The sequence below is a fragment of the Porites lutea genome, chromosome 5 (genome assembly GCF_958299795.1).
Source record: "Porites lutea chromosome 5, jaPorLute2.1, whole genome shotgun sequence".
In the NCBI taxonomy this organism is placed as follows: domain Eukaryota; kingdom Metazoa; phylum Cnidaria; class Anthozoa; order Scleractinia; family Poritidae; genus Porites; species Porites lutea.
The window spans coordinates 25,934,456-25,959,518 of NC_133205.1; the positions used below are offsets into that span (position 1 = coordinate 25,934,456).

Sequence of the window (25,063 nt, forward strand, 5' to 3'; positions counted from 1 at the left end):
ATTTGAGAGAGGGGTTTACTCACGTAATTTTAACAAACTCATCAAAACAGCTGAACAAAACTTATACAGCATGCTTTCGACAAAATTCAGTCCATCAATTGATAATATTTCCACGCCATAGTTTGACACTCGTTTTCAATGCTTAAGCATTTTAAAAAGTAGATTACTGTATAGTAAATTATGTATTTTAAAATATGTAAATTTACATCAATTAAAATTGGTGTATATCAGAGGATCAAAGAGCACTATTCTTACTTTGAACTAAAATTGAACAAGACATACTGTTATTTATCAAGCAATGAAATGAATAAATTGATTGACTTTACTCTTTTTTGCCATTTCCTAGTATTTTGGAGAAATTTTCAAGGGGGTTTCTATTAGACAGGGGGCATTTATTAGAGAAGGGTGTCTAATACAATTTTAACAACGTAGAGGGGCTGTTTATTAGATAAGAGGCATTAATATTTTTGGAAATAGGCATTTATTACGTCATTTACGGTAGTCCACTTCATGACTTTGATTGCACTAAAACATCAACGCCTGGTAGACAAAAAATTTTTTAAAACTACCATCTTATACAATCAGCAATCAGGAAAGAGGCTGTATCACTACTGGTTATGGGAAGACTGGAAAACATCATGATTTTCATTTAAACATTTTTTCAGAATAAATAACCTATGACGTCCATAATATTTGGTGGAGATTAAAATACTATTATTTTACAAGGCTTAAAAGGTTTCAAGAAATTACAAAACTAATTTCTTTAAACCCTTTTAGCCTTGTGATGTGAGCGAGGCTCAATTTCCACCGCTTTCTTGGTCCTCCCCAAGAAGAGACAGCTGGAAGCATGGGTGGTTGATCATGTCAAGGGAGGAGCATGGGCTCATTTCCCAAACACCAGCTGGTAATGGAGCTTAGACCTGAGCTAGCATACTCATATGCGATGGTGTCAAAATGTCACTGGCAATATTCCATAAGCCATAAGTGAGGACAGCACAATGTTACTACACCACAGGAACACCAAGAATAAGCCTGTTAAGCACTTTGATGTTGCTGAGCCACCAAGTTCTCCTTTGATTACCTAAGAAATTATCATAATTATCATTAAATCAGTAATGTGTAGCAACAATCTGTTATTAATGAATGACCACAATCAGTCGACTAAGTTTATTTAAATAATAATAATAAATAGAACAAATTTACAGCAGGGAAAAGGAAAAGGAGCTTAATTAATGGGATAAAAACATGGGAACTGCTCTAGGGGAAATGCTACACTAAAGTAAGTACAAACTTAATAATTTGCTAACATTTTTCTGAAAGCTTTACTTTACATGTAGTTGTTTACACTAATAGTTAAAACAAGATAAAGGTTCACTTCAGAAGTTCACCTCACTAAACCAGAAATAAGTAGGTTGAGTATGATTATTCGGGTGAACGTAGTCCTGAATAGGACTCTTTTTGTTGACTGACATTTTAGACAACCTGTGTAGGAGTCATCTTCAGAGTCAAAGTGAGTTGTATCATGTCAGTTGATGGTATCAAACCCTGGTTATTGACCTGATTGGTCAATTAAGTCGTGATTTTATTGGTCATCTATCAGTTAAGCTGTGATGTTATTGGCTATGAAGACTTGTAATATCATTGGTGTGTTTGGATCCATCTATTGTCACAGTTAAATAGTTGTTTATTGTTACTCAAATTATCAGTTGTCCAGGGAATGACTGGACACTGTCAACAACAACAGTCCTATTCAGGACTATGTTCACCTCGACAATCATACTCAACCCACTTATGAAATGACTCCCACGTTCAAACCTTTCAGTTTTAAACAAGAATGTTTACAAAGAGAATGGGAAATACGAAATATTTTTTGGCAGGAGAACTTACCCATCTTCTTATGACAAGGGTCAAAATACAGACCAGTCCAAACGATGAGAAGATCACAACAGAGAAGGTTAGGTTTCCACTGTACACAATATACTTGGTTTTCTTCACTGCATGGTAACAAGTGGATATAACCCAAGGCAATCCAAGACCAAGAAACACATTCACACTGTTACTCCCTGTGAAATAGGACATAATTACCTCTCAGGAAAGAAAACATAATTGGGTTACAGTCAAACCTATGTTGATAAAAAAATTGGTTCCCCTTTGTTTAGAGGCAAATTGCTAGAACCCCAAAAAGTTGTCAGCAAATCGCTGTAAACAATATTATTGTTTACAATTATTATTATTAGCCTCTACTTATCAATGCCATCTTAGGGGTGATGGTTACCTCTATTAAAAGACCAGGAAGAACTTAGTTTTGCATTTTTAGTCTAGCTGAGAGCAACGAAATGAACATGTGTAAATAAACACAATTATTATTGTCATTCTGTTCAAAACAATCACAACATGCCCACCACACCTGACACTGCTTTCAGGTGACTGTCTTTTAAGAGTAGACTTCCCTTGCTTGAGTGAGGCCATTATACAAAGGAAGGATTTTATTGACATTAACAAATACTGATGACACAACCTGTTTAACAACCTGTTTTGTTTGTAGTAAACAAACAATTGAAGATTTTCACATGGCAGCAGTAATCAAGATAATTATGGATGTGAAAGATCAGTTTGTCAGATTGCTATGTCAGCATTTTTACGATTCCTTATCAAGGTTGTATTAAGCGTCAAGTTTTCATTTACTTTCAAGTCTACTAAATTGATGAAAGGCACACCACTAAATGCACTACAAGCCTTCATTGATGGGTTTCACAGCAAATTGATGGACTGACCTGTGATGTTGCCAATAGAAGCATCTGCTCCGATGTCATGTAAAGCAGCACTGCGACTGGCAAAGGTATCTGGTAAGCTGGTTCCAATTGCAATAATTGTGATCCCAGTAACACTGTTCTTGAGCCCTACTACACAACCAAGAAGCTTACCAAGCTGAAAAATAAAATGCAAGACTTGTTAGCTTGTGAATAAAGTGCCCAAAGTTAATGAATACATTTATTTTTTATTACAGAAGAAACATCTTTTGGCCAAGATAATACAGTTTATGTGTACCTGTTCCACTAAAGCAGTAAGACCTGCAATGAACAACAAGGAAATGATAAAGGCTGGCCATCCCCCAAGAAAGTTTCTGTGAAAAAGGAAAACCATTCATGGCTGTTATAAAACGTATTCTACCAGCACTTGGATAAAAAGATTGATGTAGCATTTTCTTAACACTAATAAAGTCCACTTTTTTGGTTTTTAGTATGAAAATGATGAAAATAACATACATGTAGGGTGATGCATCTTGAAGTCTGATCATTTGCATAGCAGTACAAGGGAGAAAGAGTCAAGCATGACTTGAGAACAAGGGGAGAAATTTCTTAATTCACATTTTCAAGATTCATCTTGGAGAAGAGCTGCTTGAAAGTTGCTTTTCAGAAGTTTTAAGCATAACGTTTTTAAATCCTTTCTAGCTGAACAAAAGGCTGCGATGCTCCTTAGACTGTAATTGTATATACGTTTTATGTTGTTTTTATCTATCTTAGTCAGAATGTCTTTTTAGAAATTCTCTATTATATTTTATCCTAAATTATCTTTGAAAATAGTATATTTTATAGTTTTTAGTTGTAGAATCTATATTTGTAATTTGTTTTGAGGGCCACAGAGTCATCAGTGTCTTAGGACTACTGTTAAGTGTTTTACCCTCTTTAAATAAAGCCTATTATTATTATTAATATATAGATTTAGCCACGGCTAAAAGCGAAGCTCAGGTCAATAATACTTGTAAACAAAAAAAATTAAATCTTGTAATGCTAAACGGGGAGGGCAATGAAAATGGCATCAAGATCAATAGATCTAATTAGTAAAAAAAACAAATTGCACGTGCAGCACACTTTTTTTCTAATTAGCAAAAAAACAAATTTGCACGTGCAGCACGCTTTTTTGTCTTTCAGTTGCCGTTGTTTTGCACAACTACAGCGCTGTTTTGTAGGACTAAAACGTCAAACTTTCTAGTTACACATTATTTTTATGGAGGAATTGTCGTATGTGCTTACTCAACATTTTGTCTCCTGTGTTCATGTCGCTTTTATTTTTCACTGCCGCTTATTTACACCTTGCTGGCCGCCAGCATTTCTCATTGCCACACATCCGCTTTGAATTTTCATGTTTTTCTTCCTACAAAATTCGTCTCTTTATTTTTAATCACTCGCTCTAGCTCTTTCTCTGGAATAACGGCGAAAAAAACACGACTTTGTTGTTGTCTTTTTCTTCCTAAAAGTCGGGGCGGCCATGCGAATTCTTTCCAAATAAAACCTTGAGTTGCATTTGGGTTGCCATACCTGTTGATTGAATTATTTTACATTGGTATGCCTGTGGTGCGGACTGACGGTCGGGCGGGCGGGCGGTCGGTGTACGGTCACGTGATTACCAAATTTTCTCGGATGGGTAGTTTACCACATTTCTTTACCCATGGTGCTCCGCTGCGCGCTTCGCGCGCGAGAGCTCCGCTATTATTATTATCATTATTATTATTATTATTATTATTATTAGAATTCAGAGAGGACTGACAATTCTTTTTGTCAAGATCACCTAATAGTTATATAACACTACAGGAAATATAATAAATATTGTAATATTTAAGTTACCTTGGAGGAACAAAGGCAAAAAGAACTTTCCAAAAGAATGTCAGAAAATGAAGCACAAAGTCCATAGTACTAAGTGGCTCTTGTTTTCCATCTTCATCCTCTTCTCCTTGAATAACTATAGCCCTTTTCACAATAATAAACATGCAGTCAAAAACTAAGAATAAATTTCACTCTAAATGCAATGCAGCCATGCAGAGGGGAGATGAAGAGAGTAACAAAAAGAGGGGGAAAGAACATGATAGACCTGAGAAAAAGCAGACAACATTGAACTGACAGCTGTCAGATACATAAAGTCCAATTTTGACTGGACCTGTCAGGTCAATGAGAGACAAAGGACAAAACAATAATTATTACTTTTGACGAATAAAAGACATGTCAACTTTACTGTGAGAAAAAGGGTAGGCAGGTAAGTACAGGTGTGACTTTTTCATTTTACTTACCCAAGATGAGTGATCTTGAATTAATCAAGGTTTATTAAGACTTACATCTGTCTTATTTACCACTGTCGGCAGACAGTTTACTGACAGTTGGCAAACATAATTTTAGGGGAGCTCTTCTTCACTTTTACCAATTCTCCAAAAATTGAATTATGAATCAGTTCAAGTACATGATTGCACATTTTGCTGATTAATGTGCAAAATGTTTCCTGACTAACAAGAGAAATACATCCCCATGAGGAAGGAACAAACTGTTAGTGTTCATCATTTTATTTGGAGCAATTTCCTTAATAACAACAACAGCGTTTTGAAGCTTTAGACCCCTTCCTTACTCCCTGTCCTCAACTTCAAAGACAATTTCCCACAGATTTTATATTCTAAATAAATGTAATACAGAACATTTTAAGCAAGACCAGATCACCATATTTACTCAGTTTCCACTGAAACAAACAGTTGCATTGGAGCAGCACTTAATATTAATGGACCCTTAACAGAGCTTTCAACATACTCTTCAAATTGTGATCGCCAACTCTTCGTCAAGCTGTGCTCATCTTCTGCTGTCATTATATTTGCTACTCTCTCAACAATATTATCCACATCTGAAACAACAATATTTTACATAAAGGATTTGGGGCCAATTCTGGAAGTTAAATCAACCATCATTTACAAATGGAGAGGAGAAGTGTGACAACACGTTACCATGGTAGCAACATTTCTGGATCACAACAATGGGAAGCTTAAGCAACAATGACGGCGACAGCAATGGGAACGGCAAAAAAGCAATTGGTTTATATTAGCAAAGCAACAACTTTGCACGTGTATCACGCTTTTTTGTACATTTCTTTGCCATCGTTGCAAGTCTGTGACAAACTTCCTAAATTCATGCACCCACTTTACAGAGTTGGTGAACACAGCACAAAAATTTTCTTTTTCTATACGGTCCTTTGGGATTCAACCTGTGACAATTTCGCCAACATTTTACAAATTAAATGAAATTAAATAAGATCAATGGAGTTCAAAACAGTGCGAATTCACTTTTTAAGTGACGTTTTTGGTTTGTTGTCATCCGGAAATTTTGCTACCATCATGGCAACGTGACCAGACAACTTCTCCTCTCTATTATAAAATGTAACAATGCTGATAGTTTTGTTGCTGATGACACTGTTTCTACCAGCCGTTACTCAGGGATAGACATGAGGGAAGGCTCCACCCAAAGGTAACCTGCTTCTTTACTTTAATTATAAAGAAGGGGAAAAAGAAACACTGATGCATTATTTACATTGCGAGTCACCAATGGCCCTCCAAACTAAAGAAACTTATGTTTGATTGTCTTGTTATAGTATATTAAGCCAATAGGTGTTCAGTCAAGATATTGTGTGAAATGCAATAGAATTTAAGCCATTTAATGTACATTAGATAATGGGAGTCAGATTTTGATGAGGCACAACAACAACCGCAACACTAACTGTAAATCTATTCATATGTCTATTGTGTCAGGTCCAATCCAAAAGAAATCAAGATTCTGGCTTTTACACAAGTTAACTGATAAAAAATGTACCATGCCCTCTTTCCTGTGAGTGGCAAATAATGATATTGCCCATGAGGGAACACAGGCTGCCTGGGCATCTTTTTCAACAAGCTTACCATTGGTTATGTTAACAACTGCAGCACTTTTCTTCCCAAGTTTGGCTCCTGGACTTAGATTACTCAACAATACAATGAAGTTTTTATTCTGAAATATTGAAAAAATTAATATGGATTGGAATCTGTAGAAATAACTCACTCAATAACGTAAAAGTGAAGGGAAAAACACAGGTAGCTTAGAAAATTATATTTTGCAATTTATTATACAAATAAGACATCCCACAAAGTGTGAATGAACGAATCAGTGAAAGAGCCTAATTTTTATTAAGTGAGAAAACCGACTTGCTAAAAAAAAAAAAAAATTTGCAAAACTGTAGAGTGACATTGGCAGTTTATTGTTATCATGATCTAAAAATTAGAGCACAATACAATAAAAATATAAAACCGTACATTGCAGCTATTAACACAATACAGACTCATCCCTAAAATATCCTCGCAAAGAGCTGGAATTCTTAAGTTGATTACATGATGTATTCACTGGTCAGATAATAAAAAAGCAAACTATTGAACCCTAATTAGTTCACTAAGCTACTGAATTCTTCTATTAATATCAGTTCTATAGCAACTATTGCAATGTGAAGTGGAAAATTTTTGTCAAGTAAATCAATCATAAGTTGGTGGAGCATAATCAACTGGGTGAAAATTAATAGTCCTGAATTAAGGACTGTGGTTGACAGTAACTCACGTTTCAACAACCTTTGTAGTAGTCACCTTCAGAGTCAAAGCGAGTTGTAACATGTTGCCTGATGGTATTAAACTACAAAGGCTGATCTAAATGTACATTGCAGACACATCCTACCTGACAATCAGGGTTGACTCTTATGATAAGCTGTTTTGATGTCTCTCCATGTTGGAAGACTAACTTCCCCTCCAATGCATGCTCAAAGTCACACTTTTTCTCATTCAAGTCATCTGCAGAACCACCTGAGCCAGTACCATTCCTAAAAACCAAAAATGCATGAGTTTAATAAAAGGGTTCTATAAGTATAGGTAATGGCATGATTAGTAGTGGTATTTGGCATAAATACCACGGGTGATATTTCAAAATTGTTATACGTAATTTCACGAGCCGGTAGGCGAGTGAAATTTGAGACAATTTTGAAATATCACGAGTGGTATTTATGCCAAATATCACGTACAAATTATGCTATTATTTGTTTATACTACTACCCGCAAAAGGTTTGTAATTTTCACATGTAGGTATTTCAAATTAAGCTGAAATACCACTGCCCTAAGCCAATCAAATTGCAGAAATTTCTCATGTAGTAGTATAACATGTAGAAAATTATTTAAATAATAAGAAGTATACTCAAACCCACATTGTGTTGTAGGTCAATGTAACAGTTCCATCACAGCCTTTCTTTCTAATGATACTACATGTTACATCTCCAGATACCACGTTAGCAAAATAGCATGCTTGTTCAAATGAAAATTCCCCAGGTTCTACAAAACAAAACACAACCAAGCAGGTTTTAGCCCTAACATAATAATACTGTAGACAGCCATAACGTAATACACCAGTTCATATCTCGGTGTTTATGTCAAGAAGGACTTGACCTGGTCTGACCATTTTAAGTATGTGACAGCTAAAGCTGACTGTATGCTTAGATTATCAAAACTAACTCAGGGATCCATATTCGCAATCATCTGGTTGTTCCAAATGACTACAATATTACATAGATGATTAAGATAACTCCAAAAGTTGCCGTTTGGGCTCAACCACAAAATCTTTCCAAAAGTTCGTATATGATGTTATCATGTACATTTTGACTGTGTTCTGATTACTTCTCATACACTTAACGGCGAATAATACACAGCTTTTGTCTGCAATGAAATGACTGACGCTCAGTTTTCATGTTATTAACTGCTAGTATTTTTCATTTTGCAAAGGTTATTGCATTCACAGGCCATTCACAAAAAACGTAACAGTACTCATGAAGATGTGGCATTTTTAGAAGGTGTTTTGCCACCTCCGGCAAAAAAGTGAAGCAATAGCCGCTGCCTTATACAAGGAAAAACATAACTGCACCTTCTTGCCTTCATGGCAAGCTGACAAAGTCAATGTTGTTTTGTGACTTTGAGATTGTCCTAACACAGATTTACCCAAGGTAGATTTTTGTTCTTCATTACCCTAAAATGATTTACGAATTCTCCAGACATAATGTCCAAACACAGGTGGGATTTTGTCGGACATTAGCAAATTTTGGTCAGCCAATGTCCGATGACCGACTGACCGTTCTTTGCAGCCCTGTTACACTGTACTTTTCACAGAGATCGAGATCATTACCATCATCATCAATTATTGTGATCCTGGCCAGGTTAGGTTCTCCTAGTTCTGCTTTTCCCACTGGATTTTTCAACAACACATAAAAGTCTTTCTCCTGTGTATATCCTTCATGGTGAATTAGAGTTATTGTCAATGCCTTTTTAGTATCTCCTGGTTTAAATGTCTGCAAAATAAAGCAATTAATATTAATGATAATAATTATTTCTAGATGTGACTGTTTTAACTTCTAAACAATAAAGTTTAAATGACTTAAAGAAGATCGTCTTTGCGACATGATTAATTTTGTTGTTGTTATTTTTAATTTATCTTTCATTACATAATTCCTCTTGACAATACCTACTTGTGCTGTACAAATATTAGTACACATACTTAAATCACATTATTTCACAAATTAATGAACTATTTAACTCTCAAAAAGGTCTTGAAACAGAGGAAAATGTACTTTCTCTATGATTACTCACCAGTGTCCCTTTCAAACTGTTATAGTCCTTTCCATTTCTTGCAGAGCCATCACGAGTCTCATAATCAACAGAAAAGTCAATACTGGAAGCTTGTGCTGAGTCACTGCCCATGGTATCACTGTTAAGAGTTGCTTGAGAGGCTGTATCTCCTGTGTTATAAGCACTGTCCCTCGATGGTATCATCCTTCCAAGTTTAGGAGTTGATAAGGGCCCACCATTACTTTCCTTCAAAACATTAATTTTTGACTTTATATTGTACTTTACATGAATAGAAATGTATTTGAGTTTGACATAAAATATTGGAACTAAAATAATAGAGCAGTGATGGACCCTGGTGAAGAAGGAGCGGAATTTTTTTTCAAATTAAATTAAATGTTATTATATTCAGATTATTATTTTGAAGTATGTACATTCTTACTGAGCTTAACATTGAAACTAGTCAATGAGCCAAATTAGAGCTTAGGCCCACCTCAGATTCCCTACTTCACATAAGCCCAATCAGATTCAATGAACTAAGTTCATGTGAAGTATGGCATCTGAACTGGGCCTTTGAAGTAATTAGAATTTGAATTTCTAAGCAAAATCATCACTCACAGTCTTAGTCTTAGTCTTAGTCAATGAAGAGACTAAAACGTAATGTAATCAACAAGCCATACAGACATAACATTGTACACTGTACATGTAAGTATATTACTAATAATTCAAACATCTACAAACCGGTATGGAAAGTTGATTCTTATTTTCTTGAGTGATTGGTGTTCTTGGGTCATATGGAGCTGGTAATGGGAGTTGTTTACGTGAAACAGCGGGTGACCTGTAAAACGAAGTTAAGTCTGTTAGTTCCACTTAAAAACAAAATAGTTAGACCAGGCATGAAACAGCTGGTGACCTGTAAAACGAAGTTAAGTCTGTTAGTTCCAAATCAAAACAAAATAGTTAGACCAGGCAAAAAGAGTGGAACTGTTTGACACTAAAAAGTGATCTGAGCAAAGAGCGTAAAGAAAATGAACTATGGATGACAAAACTGTCACATTTCATACTGCAAAGGTTTCTTGACTTTAAGTTATTACTTACTCAAGAATGACATGCAAACCTGGGCATCCTTTGACTGAGTTGAACTTCCACTGTTAATTTCTTGGCACTTTTCACAACAGAATATGAAGATGCACTGAAGCTGAAACATTTTTCATCTGTTTGGGTAAAAACTCAATAATTAATTATTAATTAGAGTCAGACCTAAGATACTTCTTTTCTTCCTATGGTTTCTAGTAGGGGAACATGCATCCAATTAAATTAATATTATAAAGTGTTCCCAATAGAAGGGACTACCACATTTTTTGCTTTCTGTGCATGCCTGAACTTCCAAATCTGATTTTTAGAATCAGGGACAGAATGTAGCCAAGAGCTTGACTTATAAACAGCAATTTGGGTAGTTTAGGTTGGTTCGATTTGGCTGAAACAGCCTGACTACTGCCAGCTTTAAAAGGAGTTTTTCGACAAAATTTCCCACCTTCTGTCCAGAAATGAGGGAATGAATTAAACACGAGGGTTAGATCTACTGGTAACTATTTCTCCCTTGAAGCTGGTAAAAACTTGTATCCAACATAATTGTAATACATTACCTCCTGTTAGAAGCTTTGATCCATAGAAAGACATGGAAAGAAGATTCAATTGCTGCTGATCTTGATCTTTCTCTGGTTCTTGGCGTACTGTGAAGTTTCCCTGCTTCTTTCGCGTTACACTACGCAATGCAGCATGGCGAAAACTAAAAACAAATTAAGGAATAATATTGTTAAGTAAACAATGACCCCTTTACATAAACCAATTAAAAAGGCAAAATTCGCCCAAAACCTAAAATAAGGGGGAAATCTTTCCATAAATTTATTTAAAAAAGCATCATACCGTGCTCTGGTTGAAGCACTGTTTTGAGGTTGCTGAGTGATCTGCTTATACTGCTTCAAAGCTAGGACTACATCTGCTGTTGTTTTATTGGCATTACGGTCAGGGTTTGAGCCTTTCCACATGTTCACAACTTTTCTGTTGACAGCAATGGAAAACAAAATATTTTTTTAGCACCATAAATCAAACTTAACTTGAAAAATGCACAATACATTGAAGCTTTCTCTGGGGCTATCATTTTGAAATCCACGAAACTCTGACAAAGGTGAATCCAAGTGAAAACTCTCAATTTATTAGGTGTCAAGATGTCAGTATTTATTGGCATTAGCTCTACACCTGCTTCAGTCTTTAAGAAAGAAAACCAAAATATATCATCACTAAAAAGGGAAAGAGTAAAAATAAATGGCATATATAAATGCCGGAAAATTATTACATATCCTACAGTGTCCACATCTGACAGAATATTTACACAAATTACCTAATTGTTTCCTTGCTTCCAGCTAAGTCATCATCACTGTTAAGAGACAAAAACAGATCACTGACTTTAAAATAACAGCTTACTTCACATACAACCAGCCACCTCCAACAGTTTAAGGATAACTTTACCTGCAGAATTCCATGGCAAAATGTTTTAAATACCGACAATATTCTTACAAGTGCTTTGTGTATAATGCTGACGTGGCACAGTGCTATGTGTATATATGCTGGCGTGGCACAGTGGTCCAGGAGTCTGCCCGAGGATTAGGTGACCAATAGGTTTCACTTTTGGCTGATCTGCTTTTCTTTTTTATTTATTAGTTTTCTTAATCACGTACATTTCTTTTTCTCTTGGTTTGATTCCCTTTATTCCTACATGTACTGCTTTCCTTCACCTGTACCCTGCGAGGCTTAGCGATACACATATTTGTTATGAAAATTATAAAGGTCACTAGCTTTTTGTTTTGAAAACATTATCAAATTCAACATGGCAGTTAATTATAGTAGCGCATGCTCAAAGCAGTAGAGAGATTAAGAGTTACATTTATGCCAAACATCAATGCAAATTTGTACTACGTGACCAAGTTTTCCCTATATTTTGTCATTTACTGAGTTTATTACTTCAACTCCAAAATAAGCAGTATCACACCAGTTTTATCTGTAAGAATTGTTCCAGACAGTTTTCATCTGCTTATTTTCTATTCTGAGGAATTCTCAACTTGAATCTGATGTTTGCCATTGGTCATAACCAGGACTCTTAATTTCTCTAGTATGCATCAATTTGTACAAGACAAAATTATCTTTTTTCCTTGTTATTTGAGAAGCCTTTGTCTTAAAACCGGGAAAAAGTTTTGAAAAATCCTTTTTGAGATACGGTCAAATCCCACTTTAATGGACAGCTGTTTAATGTGCACACCTCATTATTACATTGCCTAGTCCTGTTATTTGCCCATTAATACGGACACTTTGTGTCCATAACAGGGTTTGACTGTAAGGCCATCCTCCTTTTTTCTGCATTTAGCGTTGTCCAACCAACCCAAATTTTTGGCAATTTCCAAAAAAAAAGTAATGATGTAGTTAAACCATTTTTCTCTTGAAATAATTATTTTAATCTGAAAAATGAGTAGTAGTAACAGCAGAGGGAAAAACAGGAACAAAAACAGGAACAATTTTTACAGTATATTGTGCATTTTGTTCATCCAAATATGTGAATGTTAACTTTTAACGTCATCCTCTGGTACCAGGGCCTCCTATCTATTTCGAGACTTCTTGTGATTTTTTTTTACGTTTTTTTTTTTTCAATCCGACCGACTGACCCAACATCAGGAAACGCATTCGACGCTAAACGATAAAAAAAGGGGATGGCCTAATATAAAAAAGGTTTTGCAGTTCATAGTAAGATGGAATAAACTGCTTAGCAAAAAGCTTTTTTAGAAAAAAACTTGAGACCTTGTAAAGAATGAATTGTACATGCCATACATAACGAGGGCAGCTGAAAACAATCACACCACTATCTAAACAGTTTGAGTTCTCAATCAAAAAAATTGAATTGTCTTACTTGACTAGATCACGCCTTCAGCATCTGGGTACGAGTTTGATCATGGATCTGTGATGGGGCTTTTGAACGACTTTCTGGCTCGGGGAGGGGCAAATTTGAACGCTGATAAATAAAAAAATTATAACGCCCGGGGAAGATGTAGAAGCTTCGACTTGACCGATACAAATAACAAAACTTATCATTTCAGCTTACTCAAAGGACTCCATAACGCTGCGCGCACACAGTATTGTGATCACATAAATATAACAACCTTTTTCAGCATTCACCTGAATCTTTGCTGTTCCAAAGCCCTAAGTTCCATGGAGCGATGCATGATCGTAGGGCTCCCCGGTTCTGCAAGTCCCACAACGCGAACCTGAAGAAAAAAGAAAAGACAATTTCAAACTTTTTAATTTTTTTTAAGAAGGCAATCATACTTTAAGGTAGAAGCTGCTTTGTGTTTTCGTGCAGAAAACTTCAAAACCAAGTCTAAATGCAAAAGCACATTAACAACAATTACATATTACATTTTCGCTTCCTTCTGGACCATACTTCGTCCAAGACGTTCCTGTTTTTACGAGTCATTTTCAACTTTTTTCAACCGCGTGTTCGAGCAACATAACAAACATGGCGGACTTGAGCCGCACTTCTGACCAGCGTCAGCTCTTTGAAGCAGGCGCTGATTCCCGCCATATTTTGGCGGCCTGTACAAATCTTTCGCGCCAAGGTCTTAACAGGTAAGAATCAATTTTGCTAGTGCTAACTTATTACGTGATTTTGAATTTTTATTTTAGCATTAGCTTATTTACTGTAAAACTAGAGAGCCTGTCATTTAAACGAAGTCCTTACACCATATAGACCGCGGTTTGAATTGTTCATCCCTTTCTTCTGTGGGTAGGACAAGCAAACTGTCCAACTTGATAAATTTTAGGTCAATTTTAGCGATTGAGGGTTAAAAAAAGGGTCAAGACGTTTGCACATTTAGGTAGCCTCCAATAAGTGTCTTAAAAACCTTGACCGACATTCAAGTCATCGTTAGCCATGGTTTAATATTTTAAGTAGATAAATAAGACGTTTAAAAAAAGCAAATTCACCGATACAGTACACATCATGGTTTTTCTGGTCATGGTGTGATTTCCTTCGTTTTTAGCCCCTATTTAAAGCAGCCTCGATCGATCTCAGATCGATCTCATTTAAGCGATCTCAGTATGAACGGGGCCTAAGGCCCCGTTGACTGTTCACAGTCCTCTATTTTTCCGTAGGATCGTCGAGATCGAGAGCTTTGCGTTACCGGCTGCCATCTTGCATGAGTGTTAAAACTACTTAGGGGGCGGGGGGCTGTTGGGGAGAAAGCGAGAAAAATATATTTCTATTTTTCTCGCCCCCCTCCCCCTAGAGCTATAATCCCCGACGTTCGCCCCCTCGGTACATCTGAAAATCAAGATGGTCGTCATTAACGGTAAGACGCGCTATATCTCAACGATCTCACGAAAAAATAGGGGACTTTAGACATTCTAGGTCCAACTAGAAAACGATGGAGGAGGGGTGAGGGTAGAGAGAGAAAAACCGCCGGTTTTTCCCACTGCCCCTCGCCCCCTCCCCCATCGTTTTCGAGTTTGACCACTGTTCAGCTTTCGCGCCGCTGTATCTCTTACTTAAGGAGCCACAAAAGGAACAACTCACCAAAAACACCGCCAGCTACGCGGGCTAGCTAGCCGTATTAAATTTGACAGAACCGAGCACAAAAATTTCCCCAAATTCAAATTAATAATGCCATCTACCGCCTTAAAAGACGTATCAAATCGAGAAATCTTCCAAAGGTGTCATACACGAGGCATCCCGTTGGAAATCTCATGCATAAGCATTTAAGAATTAAATATGACCTTGAAGGAAAAGTTTCCACTACAAACATGTACAAAGTCTAGGCAAATCAGCTGAATAGACTTCTGGAAGTAAACTAGACAACTGCATCTCCCGAGGGAATAGAATGGCGCTAACAATTTGATTTCAATTTTCCAACCGGAATTTGCGGTTTCCCCATGACGTTTTGGAATACATGGAAATTATTAGTAGAAATTCCAGAACATTGAACATTGATGTTGTCCCTGAAAATCCGCAAGAACCCTGGGAAAGGGGTTGGAAAATCCGTGGTTCTTGTCAAGGCATATTGCTCCTTTCAAGAAGCCATTCACTCGACATTGTCGATATGGCCGGAAGTTCCGAGTGCTTGGATTGAAACTGAACCTCAAGAAAAATGCGGGTTTCATTTACGGCGCAAGAGATTTCTGATAGAAAAATCATTCTCGTTGAGTGCAGAAAATTTCAAAACTCAGAGCAAAAATTAAGAAAACAAAACGAATATTTCGTGCGTATCACTCAGACTTCCTCAGCGTTATGAAGAGACAACGAAAAGTTACGGATTTGCGCAAGAGAGTTATAAATTGCCGGTAGGTCCAGTCCTTCCCCCCTATTCAGGGAGGGTTTGCTTTGTTAACGTCCTCCTTGATTTGGCGCTTGACATTTATACTAAGTGACCTAAATGCCTTCGCCAGAGCAGGTGAAAAACCTTTTTGGTGACGTTTTCACGTTGTTGTTGCTGTTTTTTCTTCCTTTCATATTTCTGTAAATTTTAAACAATTATTGGATAAGGTTTTTTGTGATATCCAGAATGATCAAGGTCGAGGTAAGTGTTATCGGCCAGGCCGAAGGCCGAGGCTTAAAACACTTACCGAGACCTTGATTATTTAGGATATCACGAAAACCGAATCTATTATACGTAGGTTTGAAGAAAATAACGACAACACACCGTCGCAAGGAACCTGAATTGATATTGTTGTTGGAAATCATGCATTGCGTGCGTAACCTATAACTAAGTTATCTTCAGGTTACGCTGATTTCCAAAATTACTGTAGCTGTAGGCTCTTAGCCAATGAGAAAACAGATAATGAGTACAGTGTATTAATAGAACCTGGGAACGAGGTTGTGTATAATAATGAAACTTATCGCTTACGGGTAATTTCAAAATGTAAGCTTCATATTATTCAAGCAAGCATCTGTCATCCCTGACTTCTCAACTCTCTTACTCCATGTCCAGTGAAAATAAAAATCTGCCGAAATTTGATATATGACAGTCTGAACAGGATGCAGTAGACCTCAAAGGTTACACCCAGCATTGGTTGTACTTTTAATGAAGAAACTCGCCAGAAACTTTGTCAGTGAATTCGTTAGCGTAAGAGCGGATTTCCTCATTTCAATCTTAAAAACACTCCGTATCCCGCTAGGTTGTCGTTTCGTTCCTGATAAGTTTAAGTTCTTACAAACCATTTTGACGATTACAGGCAACCGACGGATAAATTTCATAGAAAAATATATGTGGAAGCAAGAATACTGATCGGTTCAAGTTATTAAAAGTTAAGGACTGAACTGGTTCATAAGCATGAAGTAGAAATTGGTTTTGCACTCTATAAATTTTTTATGTAGCACTTGAAAACAAATTCAAAAGTTTGCCTCTGTTACCAGTGCCCTATTGTCTTCGAAAATGTAGAAAGATAGACCGGCAATATAGAAGGTCGACAGCTAAAATAGGCAGGTAATATGGTAATTTGCCATAGATTTTAAAATTTCTGTATCAGCTCCAGGAAAAAATTTATAACAAAGAGTATTGTGTTCCCGGGCGAGGTTGTGTAACAGTGTAACAGCAGTAGACAACAAACCCGTCAATGATGTGTTCGTTAGTCAAGATTTTAATTAATGTCAGTAGTCAATGTTATATTTTTTGGCAATTCTCCTTTTCCTCTCTGTAATTACTGAAGATACAGCTCGCCGTGTATTAAGTTGGTTTGACAGTCAGGCAACTCAGTCCGCTAGGGACTTTTTGCGGCTGACAGACTCTTCCCAAGAAAATGAAGAAACGTTCCTAGCGGCGAGGAGCTAGGAAAGAGGGCTGTATTGGCGATGCTACGGGCGGAAAAAATGTCAAAACTATGCACAAAGTGAACAGATTTTAATTTCTTAGTCGTGCCTTGACAAGATACTTGATGGGATAGAAATTCAAGGATTTTACGCTTGCAAATTAACACAAACATTTACAAAACATTTATCGGTAAAATACTTTGTGAGGCTTAGATCACGGAAAACTTAAAATCTTGGTTGCGATAGTTGTATAGCGGAACTAACTTCACCCAGAAACCGTTAAACCTACGACCTTTCTGCTTCAGGTATTTCCTGCAATTTGAAACATTGTGAGTAAAAGGCATCTTTTGAACAAAATTCTTAATGCACACAAGAGAAGATGTTTACATAATAGATACATTAGAAAGTAGATAGCTTTGCAAATGATTTTATTCAAATGATCACCAGGGCACGTGCGCTGCTCCAGCTACACAACAACCCTTGTTCTTTGCAGCGATGCTTTTAGGCACGTAGGAAATAAACTGGATTTTTCCCCCAATCAATCCTAACAACTGAGTTGACCCGTGTTTACTAATTGACAAAGACAATGCGGTTTAATTACAATTGTTTGAATGTACTCACCTCAGGAGCCTCGACGCTCAAGATTCGTCCTCTCCTGCACCACCAACCGTTATCCTGACACCATGACGTGACGACAAGAAGAGGAAAAAAGCTCAAAGTAACAAATGCTTCCCATAGTTCGATCTCGTCCGGAGAACTCCACTTAAGAACAACTAGTAGCCAGACATAGGCGAAGAGAGACCAAGCAGAGGTCACAATAAATACACCAAATTCGCGGATCTTTTTAACTGTCCCACTCGGGACACTTACCACGCAAATCGCTGTGATAAGAAGGAGATTAAATGAAGCAGAACCAATTATCGTAAATGTACCAAGACCGTCCTTATCCTCTTGTGTTGCGTCGGGTTCATTACCTAGATTTTGCGCCGTCTCTACCACAGCCAGCAGAATTTCAGGGGCTGAAGAACCTAACGCCATAAGAGTTAGATTGGCCACAGTTTCGTTCCACACAAAAACTTCAATCTCAACTCGCTCCTGCTTCTCTGGATCGTAGCGTGTCACTTTTCGTTTTTTACTTGTTATTACTTCTATGCAGCTCATAAATATATCTGCTATTATCGCGATCCCTAAGAATAAGTACAGCATGGCCACTGTATACAAAAATCCACGAAGGCCTTCGCTCCATAAGTTTTCTGCTGGCAATAGAAGCCAGCTTTTGAAGCACGGTGGCTCAAATTCAACGACGTATCCTCTAGAGTAATTGGTGAAGTGGTAAACCATCGTTAATGACAACGGCACAAGCTACAACTGTAGCTTTTACTCTGTTAAATTCAAACCCGGGACAAAAAGTACACAGTCAGCCTGATTTACTGGATCGATAACTGGCACGAAACGAAACGTAACCTTCGATAAATTTGCCATTGGCGGCCCTGTGTCGTGTATCCCGGCTTCTGAACTTGAAGTTATCATAATTATAAAACAACATAATGTCTCCGCATTGCTAGCTAGTGTCCGGTCTGTGTTGTGCAGCAAGTGAGTTAATATACAGCCGACACAGGCAATCTGGTCACTCGGTCGTCTCACGCTGTGTTTTGTTGGTTTTAGCCTTCAGGACATCAAGCTCGACGCGTTGTTATCGCACCTGAATTAAACAATACAACATACAGACTACTGTAACGGCAATAACATTTACCTTTTTTATCAAATACGACCGTCCGGTGGATATAATTATTATCAAGACGTCACCACCTGGTCGTTCCTTAAGAGCTGTTGCTGTGGCGACGGCAAACAAAGGCCCCTGGCTCTCATTGAAAAGATTTATTTACCAGAATTTCTTTTGATTGAGCTGAGATGGCATTGTTTGAAATGCAAATGAAAATCCTTAGTTGTAGTTGTTTACTTTTGTAACACTTAACCAGCCTAGTTTCTTCACGCTCGGACATATTCAAGACAAAAAAAGTTGTTCTTTTTGGGCTTTGGCACCTAATAAAGCTCTCATGAGACAAGTTTATCAAAAAGCGGAAGGGGGTGGTTAAAATTTTCACTGTTTTGTCGTCGAACAAATACGAGATGTGAGCACGGAATCTGATTTTTACAATGCAAATGTCAAGTCAGTATGGTAATTGGAGGTAGTAAGAAAAAACCGTCGTTCTCCCAAATTTTGCTGTTGTTCCAGATTATCGAGATTACAGAGGCTCAAAAGGTGCATCAGGATCCCATTTCGATCTTTTTGCGATTTAACTATGGTAGGGCCGTTTTTCAAGACTTTTCAACAAGACTTTTCAACAGACAATACTTAGCACGTATACTGCAAAAACGGATGTCATGTCGCTTTAGTTTCGTATTGACTTTTTCATTTTGCACTTACTCTCCTCCTGACCAAGGTAATAAAAAAATTAATTAAACGAGCTCCTATGGCGGGATTAACAATCTTGTAAAGTAGAGAATCGAGCGAGACCGACTGGCTGAGCTGCTTGATTTTTCCTGTGCCTTTCTCACTCACGTGCCACACAAGTGAGACTCTCCTCTCTCCTTTTCCTCTCTTGGGAAAAGCGCATTCAGCTTGTTCTTTCACTTAATGCACCACTGATTTTTTTTCCTTCAGATTCTATTTCATTTTAAGTTTAATTACAACTTTCTCGAGGCTTTTCATTGTTGCTTTATGAATCTTTGCATAGGGAGAAGAAAATTACGCAGTTTTTCTTATGGCGGTGATAATTGTAAGCAGGTGATGGACACATTTAAAGAGACGCAATTTTCTTTTTACCTTTTGAATGAAAATCAAAACTCGTTAATTAACGTCGATATTAGTTCTGTTCATTCACGCTTTTGCTTTAAAACAATTCACCTTAACGATCTTTGTACTCTTCGATTATTAACGTAACGATCCGATGGCAGATCACGGCAACGAAGTAAATTATTTAAAAATGATTTGTGAAATAGTCTTATATGTGAAATGTAAATGAAACATAAGAGAGATGCTTATGACCCCTGCAGCCATAGTCTTACGTAGTAGAAAGTAATAAGACTTGAAACACTAAATTCAAGCCAACTGATCCGACATGGCCAACACAGGTATTCGAACCCAGTCGCAGATCCTTAGCCGCATGAGAAACAGATGTTGCGGACGCAGATATTGCTTTCCCCCAGCGAGAAAACCCTATTTAATCAAGTTTAAAACGTTCTTCCTTCCGCAGCACATGTTTCCTAATTTAGCCACATCCTTAAGGGCGCATTTACACTGAACAAGTGTCAAAGACTCAGGTATTTCTTCGCCGAAAACACGAACCGCATAAGGCCGCCTCCACATTACGGTATCCGGTGAAAACAATTACCGAAAACGCATCTTTTCATGAAAACTCCGTTTTGCTGTACTCTCGATTAAGTCGCGGTGTTAGATACTAGTAAATGCGCATGATCCCATATGGTACCATTTTCAGTCACCATCACCCTCGTTCCCAGCGTCTTCGTTCCCCTTGACCAGCGGTATCGTCAAGCCAGTATGCGCAGTAAGGGACGAAGACTCGAGGTACGAGATTGAGTCACCATTGTTTCGTATGGACGGGCAGAAACAATTTAAAAACTGACGCAAAGTGTAGACGCAGAGTTTTATGAAAACGGAGAAAAAAATCTTTGTTTTCAAACAAAAATGGATAGGTGGGTGGCGCCTTAGTTTATACTACTGTCTTTGACTGTCCTAAACACACTTGAAGTCTGTTTTTTTATATACTTGAAAATATTTCACCAAAATCTGTTTTCAGAATTTTTAGTCTGATCGTCTCTTAGTGCGTGAAACTCCGAGTTACAACTCTATTAACTTCCATCCTTTGTATTTGTATTTGTATATTTCAAATTATATTGTTTCGGGCTTTGACATGACTGATTTAATAAGAGCTGTGATCCTCTGCCAGGGATTTGATGAGCCAGAGAAACGTCTTTGTAGGATTTGGAGGCATGGGTTACCAACGTCATAAACCTATCTGGAGCGTTGGGAGAATGGAGAACCTTTCCATGTTCATTACACACTCAGGTTTTCGTTTATAACCAAAAGAAAGATCGGTTATTACTAAACTACAGTTCTCCGTGCATACTGATTGATGGAGAACACTAAATATTACCAGGCATTTTTAAGTAGCCAGTCTATACTGACTCTATACTTGTTTGACGTACACTCTACCGGAATTATGATTCACCAAAGTAAACCAGCAATTCAGGCAATAATGAGGATTGTAAAACTGTGAAATGAGGATTGCCTTTGAACGTATTTTCTCATAGTCTTGGCAGTTTTTGTCTGTTGTTCCATACTTCAGAACCAACCTTGTTCCTCTGGTATTTTCCCCAGACACACCCATAAATACTGATTCGAATCCTGATTGCATAATCACCCAGTCTCTCAGACCAGACGGAGCATGCAATCTTATGCTCCTATTCAGTTGCTTTTACTATTTAACAATCACTGGTGTTGTGAAATTCCTCAAAGGACCACTTGTAATTCGAATAAGTAAGGGTGAAAAACCGCACAGATATTTAGCCACAATTCGTGACAGCCTTATTCTGAAAGCATTCATTTCATTACTGTATTTCATGTCGCCCAAAGGCAGACCTCTTAACAGATGGATAAAATCTGCTTAATCTTTTTGCAGATACTTGTCGGATTTTTATGCAAATAAGAGACGGAAATGCACAAAACGTTTTGAACGTTGTTAGTACGTATATCGAATATTGACGATTACAGCGATGGAAGGATATTGTATCATCACCAACCGGCTAAATTCAGTACTGCTGTCTTCGGGTTCTTGTATAGCAGACAATCCGGCATGTTAATCTTTTAAGGATAAAAATTTGCCAAGTGCAACTTGGGATAACCTTAGGGTGATCTGTCTAATTCGTTAGCGTTTCCATAGCTACAAAACGTTACTTTTAGGGATAAAATTACTCTGACTGATTTTAAGGCCAATCAACGGTCACTCTTATTCAAAATCATAATTTAACATTTTTGATAGTAGAGTTAATTTCTTAAAATGAGAGAACAAATCAATCCGCAATTCGAGAGGTAAAACAGACAATATGATTCTTTCACCAGAATTCACTTGGAGAATTCGTTAGTTATTATTTAAGAGAACCCTTCTACTTTTCCCGAACAGCTAATAAAAGAGAAAAAAATGAATTTTTACGTGGAGATGTTATTGAAGACTGAAGAGTCGTAAATGTTTCTTCTCCGCAGTGGTGCGTACTGGGCACGATCTTGAAACATCGAATTCGATTCAGTTTTGTGTTTTTAAAACCGACGATTGAACACCGGCGGATTAGCATTTATCACTTACTGCATCGGTGTGTACTTACCCGCTACTTACTGTCGGTGTGATATTTTGACCAGCCAACAAAGAGTGCCAATGTTTTATTGGCGTCGAGTATTAACAAGCAGTTCTCGGGAATATTTACCGTCTTGGAGGCGGTTTGTAATTAGAAACTGCAATGAAAAATGTGTGCTTGGTAAGGATTATGTGTTTCGGCAGCGACGCAACCGTCCATGTAATTAAAGGATCTGAATGTTAATTGTTTTCGAAGTTGCAGGTGCAGTTCATCTTCTCTCAGAAAGACTGAGTGGGGATGGACTGGGAGACTGGTGTATGCAGTGAACATTGGCGAGAACAATATACGAGGCTTATTGAGCTGTTGATTGGATAGGACTAAAAACACACTGACTACAGTTAAGTTAGTTCAAAAGCCATTTATTATATTTTTTTCATAATACTGCACAACGGCAATACTTAGTAATTACTATAATAGGCAGGAGAGAGACCCAAGAATGAACTACAGATGCAACGGCTGAACCGAGAGCGGAAGTACAATTTAGCTTGGTTGAAAGTAAATTCGTTCACTTTTTTGCTATTAATATTAACGCGCACATACTGAAAACTGAATTTAGCTTAGCGCCTATCATTATTTTTTTTCTCAATAGTACTACCTGCGTAACAGTAATGGTAATTAGGCACGCAGGCAGACTGTGTTTATTGATAACCCTGACAAGTAAAGAGGATACTAGCTAAACAGAACTGAATTATCACCACTATTACTACGGCATATGGTGATGACCAGAAACCGCACATAAAAACTGAGTTCATGTTACTGGTGACCCAAATTCGGATCGTACTTGGAATACACCGGCTGAATAGAGGTTGATTTAAAAACCGGGGGGGTACTCCTCATATGAACCATATAGGTATCTGCCGCAGCCCCAAAGGGTAGGGTTTTTGTGCTATTTTCGTCTGAAAACGGTTATAGACTTTGTCCATTTTGATCTGGAATCGGGTATGGTTTTTGAGGAAACTACAGGATGAGTTTATAAACGAATCCAAATGAGTGAGAAAGAAATGGATTTGAAGAAACCTTTTTCGTTGGTGTTCTAATCTAAGTAATGATCATGGTGATGTAATTTCTTAGAGGCCAGGTCTGAAAACGGGTGTGATAAATGACATTTTTTGGTCTAAAATAAAGTCAGGATTTGGAGAACCGGGCGGCACACCTCCACCAAGAATTCCCAGCAGTACCCCCCCCCCCCCCTCTCCACGAGATTTAAAATTGGCCCAGCTTAAAAGACATCCATTTCTTTATTTTTCTTTTACTGCGGCCCACCAGTAGTTTTAATTATTTAAGTTCTACTTTAAAAGAGCCTTAGGAAGAAACAGCCCCCAATGGTCCAATGGACTGATTTGTTTCCATTCCTTTTATTAAACACAGCCAAACACAGAACAAATGAATAGTTTTAAATGGTTTCCCTTGTTACATTGTAAAATTAAGTTTTTCGAAAACAAAAGGTGTTTTTGTGACTATGTTATTCTCTTGTAGCCTTTAATTTTTAAAGTAATTTCTTTGTGAGTTGTTTTGGTTACCGAAGATCAATTAAGATTTCAAACACAAGAGTTCCCAGGGCGGAAACTAACGGAGGAAAATTTGAGTAGTTTTTTTACTAAAGGATTTCGGGATTATTTTCAATCATTGCTAGGAGGTTTATTGTTAAGTCATCTTTCTTAACTTAGGATGCATCAGAATACTAAGTAATAAAGGAAAATGTTTAAAAATAAAGAAATTCTAAAAATTTAAATAAATTTTTAAAACTGAAATTAATTTTTAAAATCAAGGAAGATGCATTCCCTCAACGAGCTTCTCCCTTTTCTTACACTTATTCAACATAATCTAATAAAGCATATACACCAATGTTGTAAAGGTATGAAGACTTTTTCTGCCGTCTCCAGTTTCGTCTCTCTGCCGAGGGTGAAGCATCCTTGCAATGGTGTTACTCGTAGCGTAGCGTAAACAGATTAACATCAGCAGCCTACTAAAAGTGCAACAACTTTTATAATTTGTAAATATAAGCCTGTTTCGATTTCTCAAATAGATGCGAAAAACGGTTAGAGAAAAATGCAAACGCGGCATTTGAAATGGGCGACGAGATGCATGCAAGGGGGGCGGTCTCTCTCCTATGTCGCGACTATCTCTCTCCCTGCTCGGCTGAGGCGCTGATGTTCCCGATGGTGCCAACAGTCGACCTCCATGCTCTTCCAAGCTTTGCGGTCCTGTGCCAAAGTACGGATTTCGTGAGGAACGAAGGGATTTTCGGGATTGACTAGTTTTGCAGCATATTCGTGGAACAGAATTTTACGTCCACCAGGTCTTGTTTTACTATCTAAGGGCCTGGGACTAGTCATAAATGACATTGAACA

At 37.5% G+C, this 25,063-nt stretch overlaps 1 protein-coding gene across 1 annotated transcript; it reads right to left on the bottom strand.

Annotated features, from left to right (window-relative positions):
- Positions 1 to 257: 257 nt before the first annotated feature.
- LOC140937571 (sodium/calcium exchanger 2-like) lies at positions 258 to 19,051 on the bottom strand. The gene is made up of 18 exons (XM_073387126.1): positions 17,901 to 19,051; positions 13,655 to 13,743; positions 11,832 to 11,867; positions 11,357 to 11,491; positions 11,077 to 11,219; positions 10,548 to 10,644; positions 10,172 to 10,268; positions 9,455 to 9,679; positions 8,994 to 9,156; positions 8,026 to 8,149; positions 7,506 to 7,647; positions 6,707 to 6,794; positions 5,571 to 5,661; positions 4,626 to 4,748; positions 3,049 to 3,124; positions 2,775 to 2,928; positions 1,888 to 2,063; positions 258 to 1,081 (listed from the first exon to the last, which is right to left on the bottom strand). Exons 1-18 carry the CDS (start codon positions 18,618 to 18,620, stop codon positions 950 to 952), a joined length of 2,811 nt encoding a protein of 936 aa, XP_073243227.1. The 5' UTR covers positions 18,621 to 19,051; the 3' UTR covers positions 258 to 949.
- Positions 19,052 to 25,063: the final 6,012 nt, after the last annotated feature.

Excerpts from the sequence above, each read along its gene's own strand:
- LOC140937571 (XM_073387126.1), bottom strand. The coding sequence starts at position 18,620 with ATGGTTTACCACTTCACCAATTACTCTAGAGGATACGTCGTTGAATTT. Across the intron at positions 10,269-10,547 it reads CTCAGTCAAAGGATGCCCAG|GTCACCCGCTGTTTCACGTA; the intron begins GTTTGCATGTCA and ends TTCGTTTTACAG. Across the intron at positions 7,648-8,025 it reads ACATTGACCTACAACACAAT|GAATGGTACTGGCTCAGGTG; the intron begins GTGGGTTTGAGT and ends TTTGGTTTTTAG.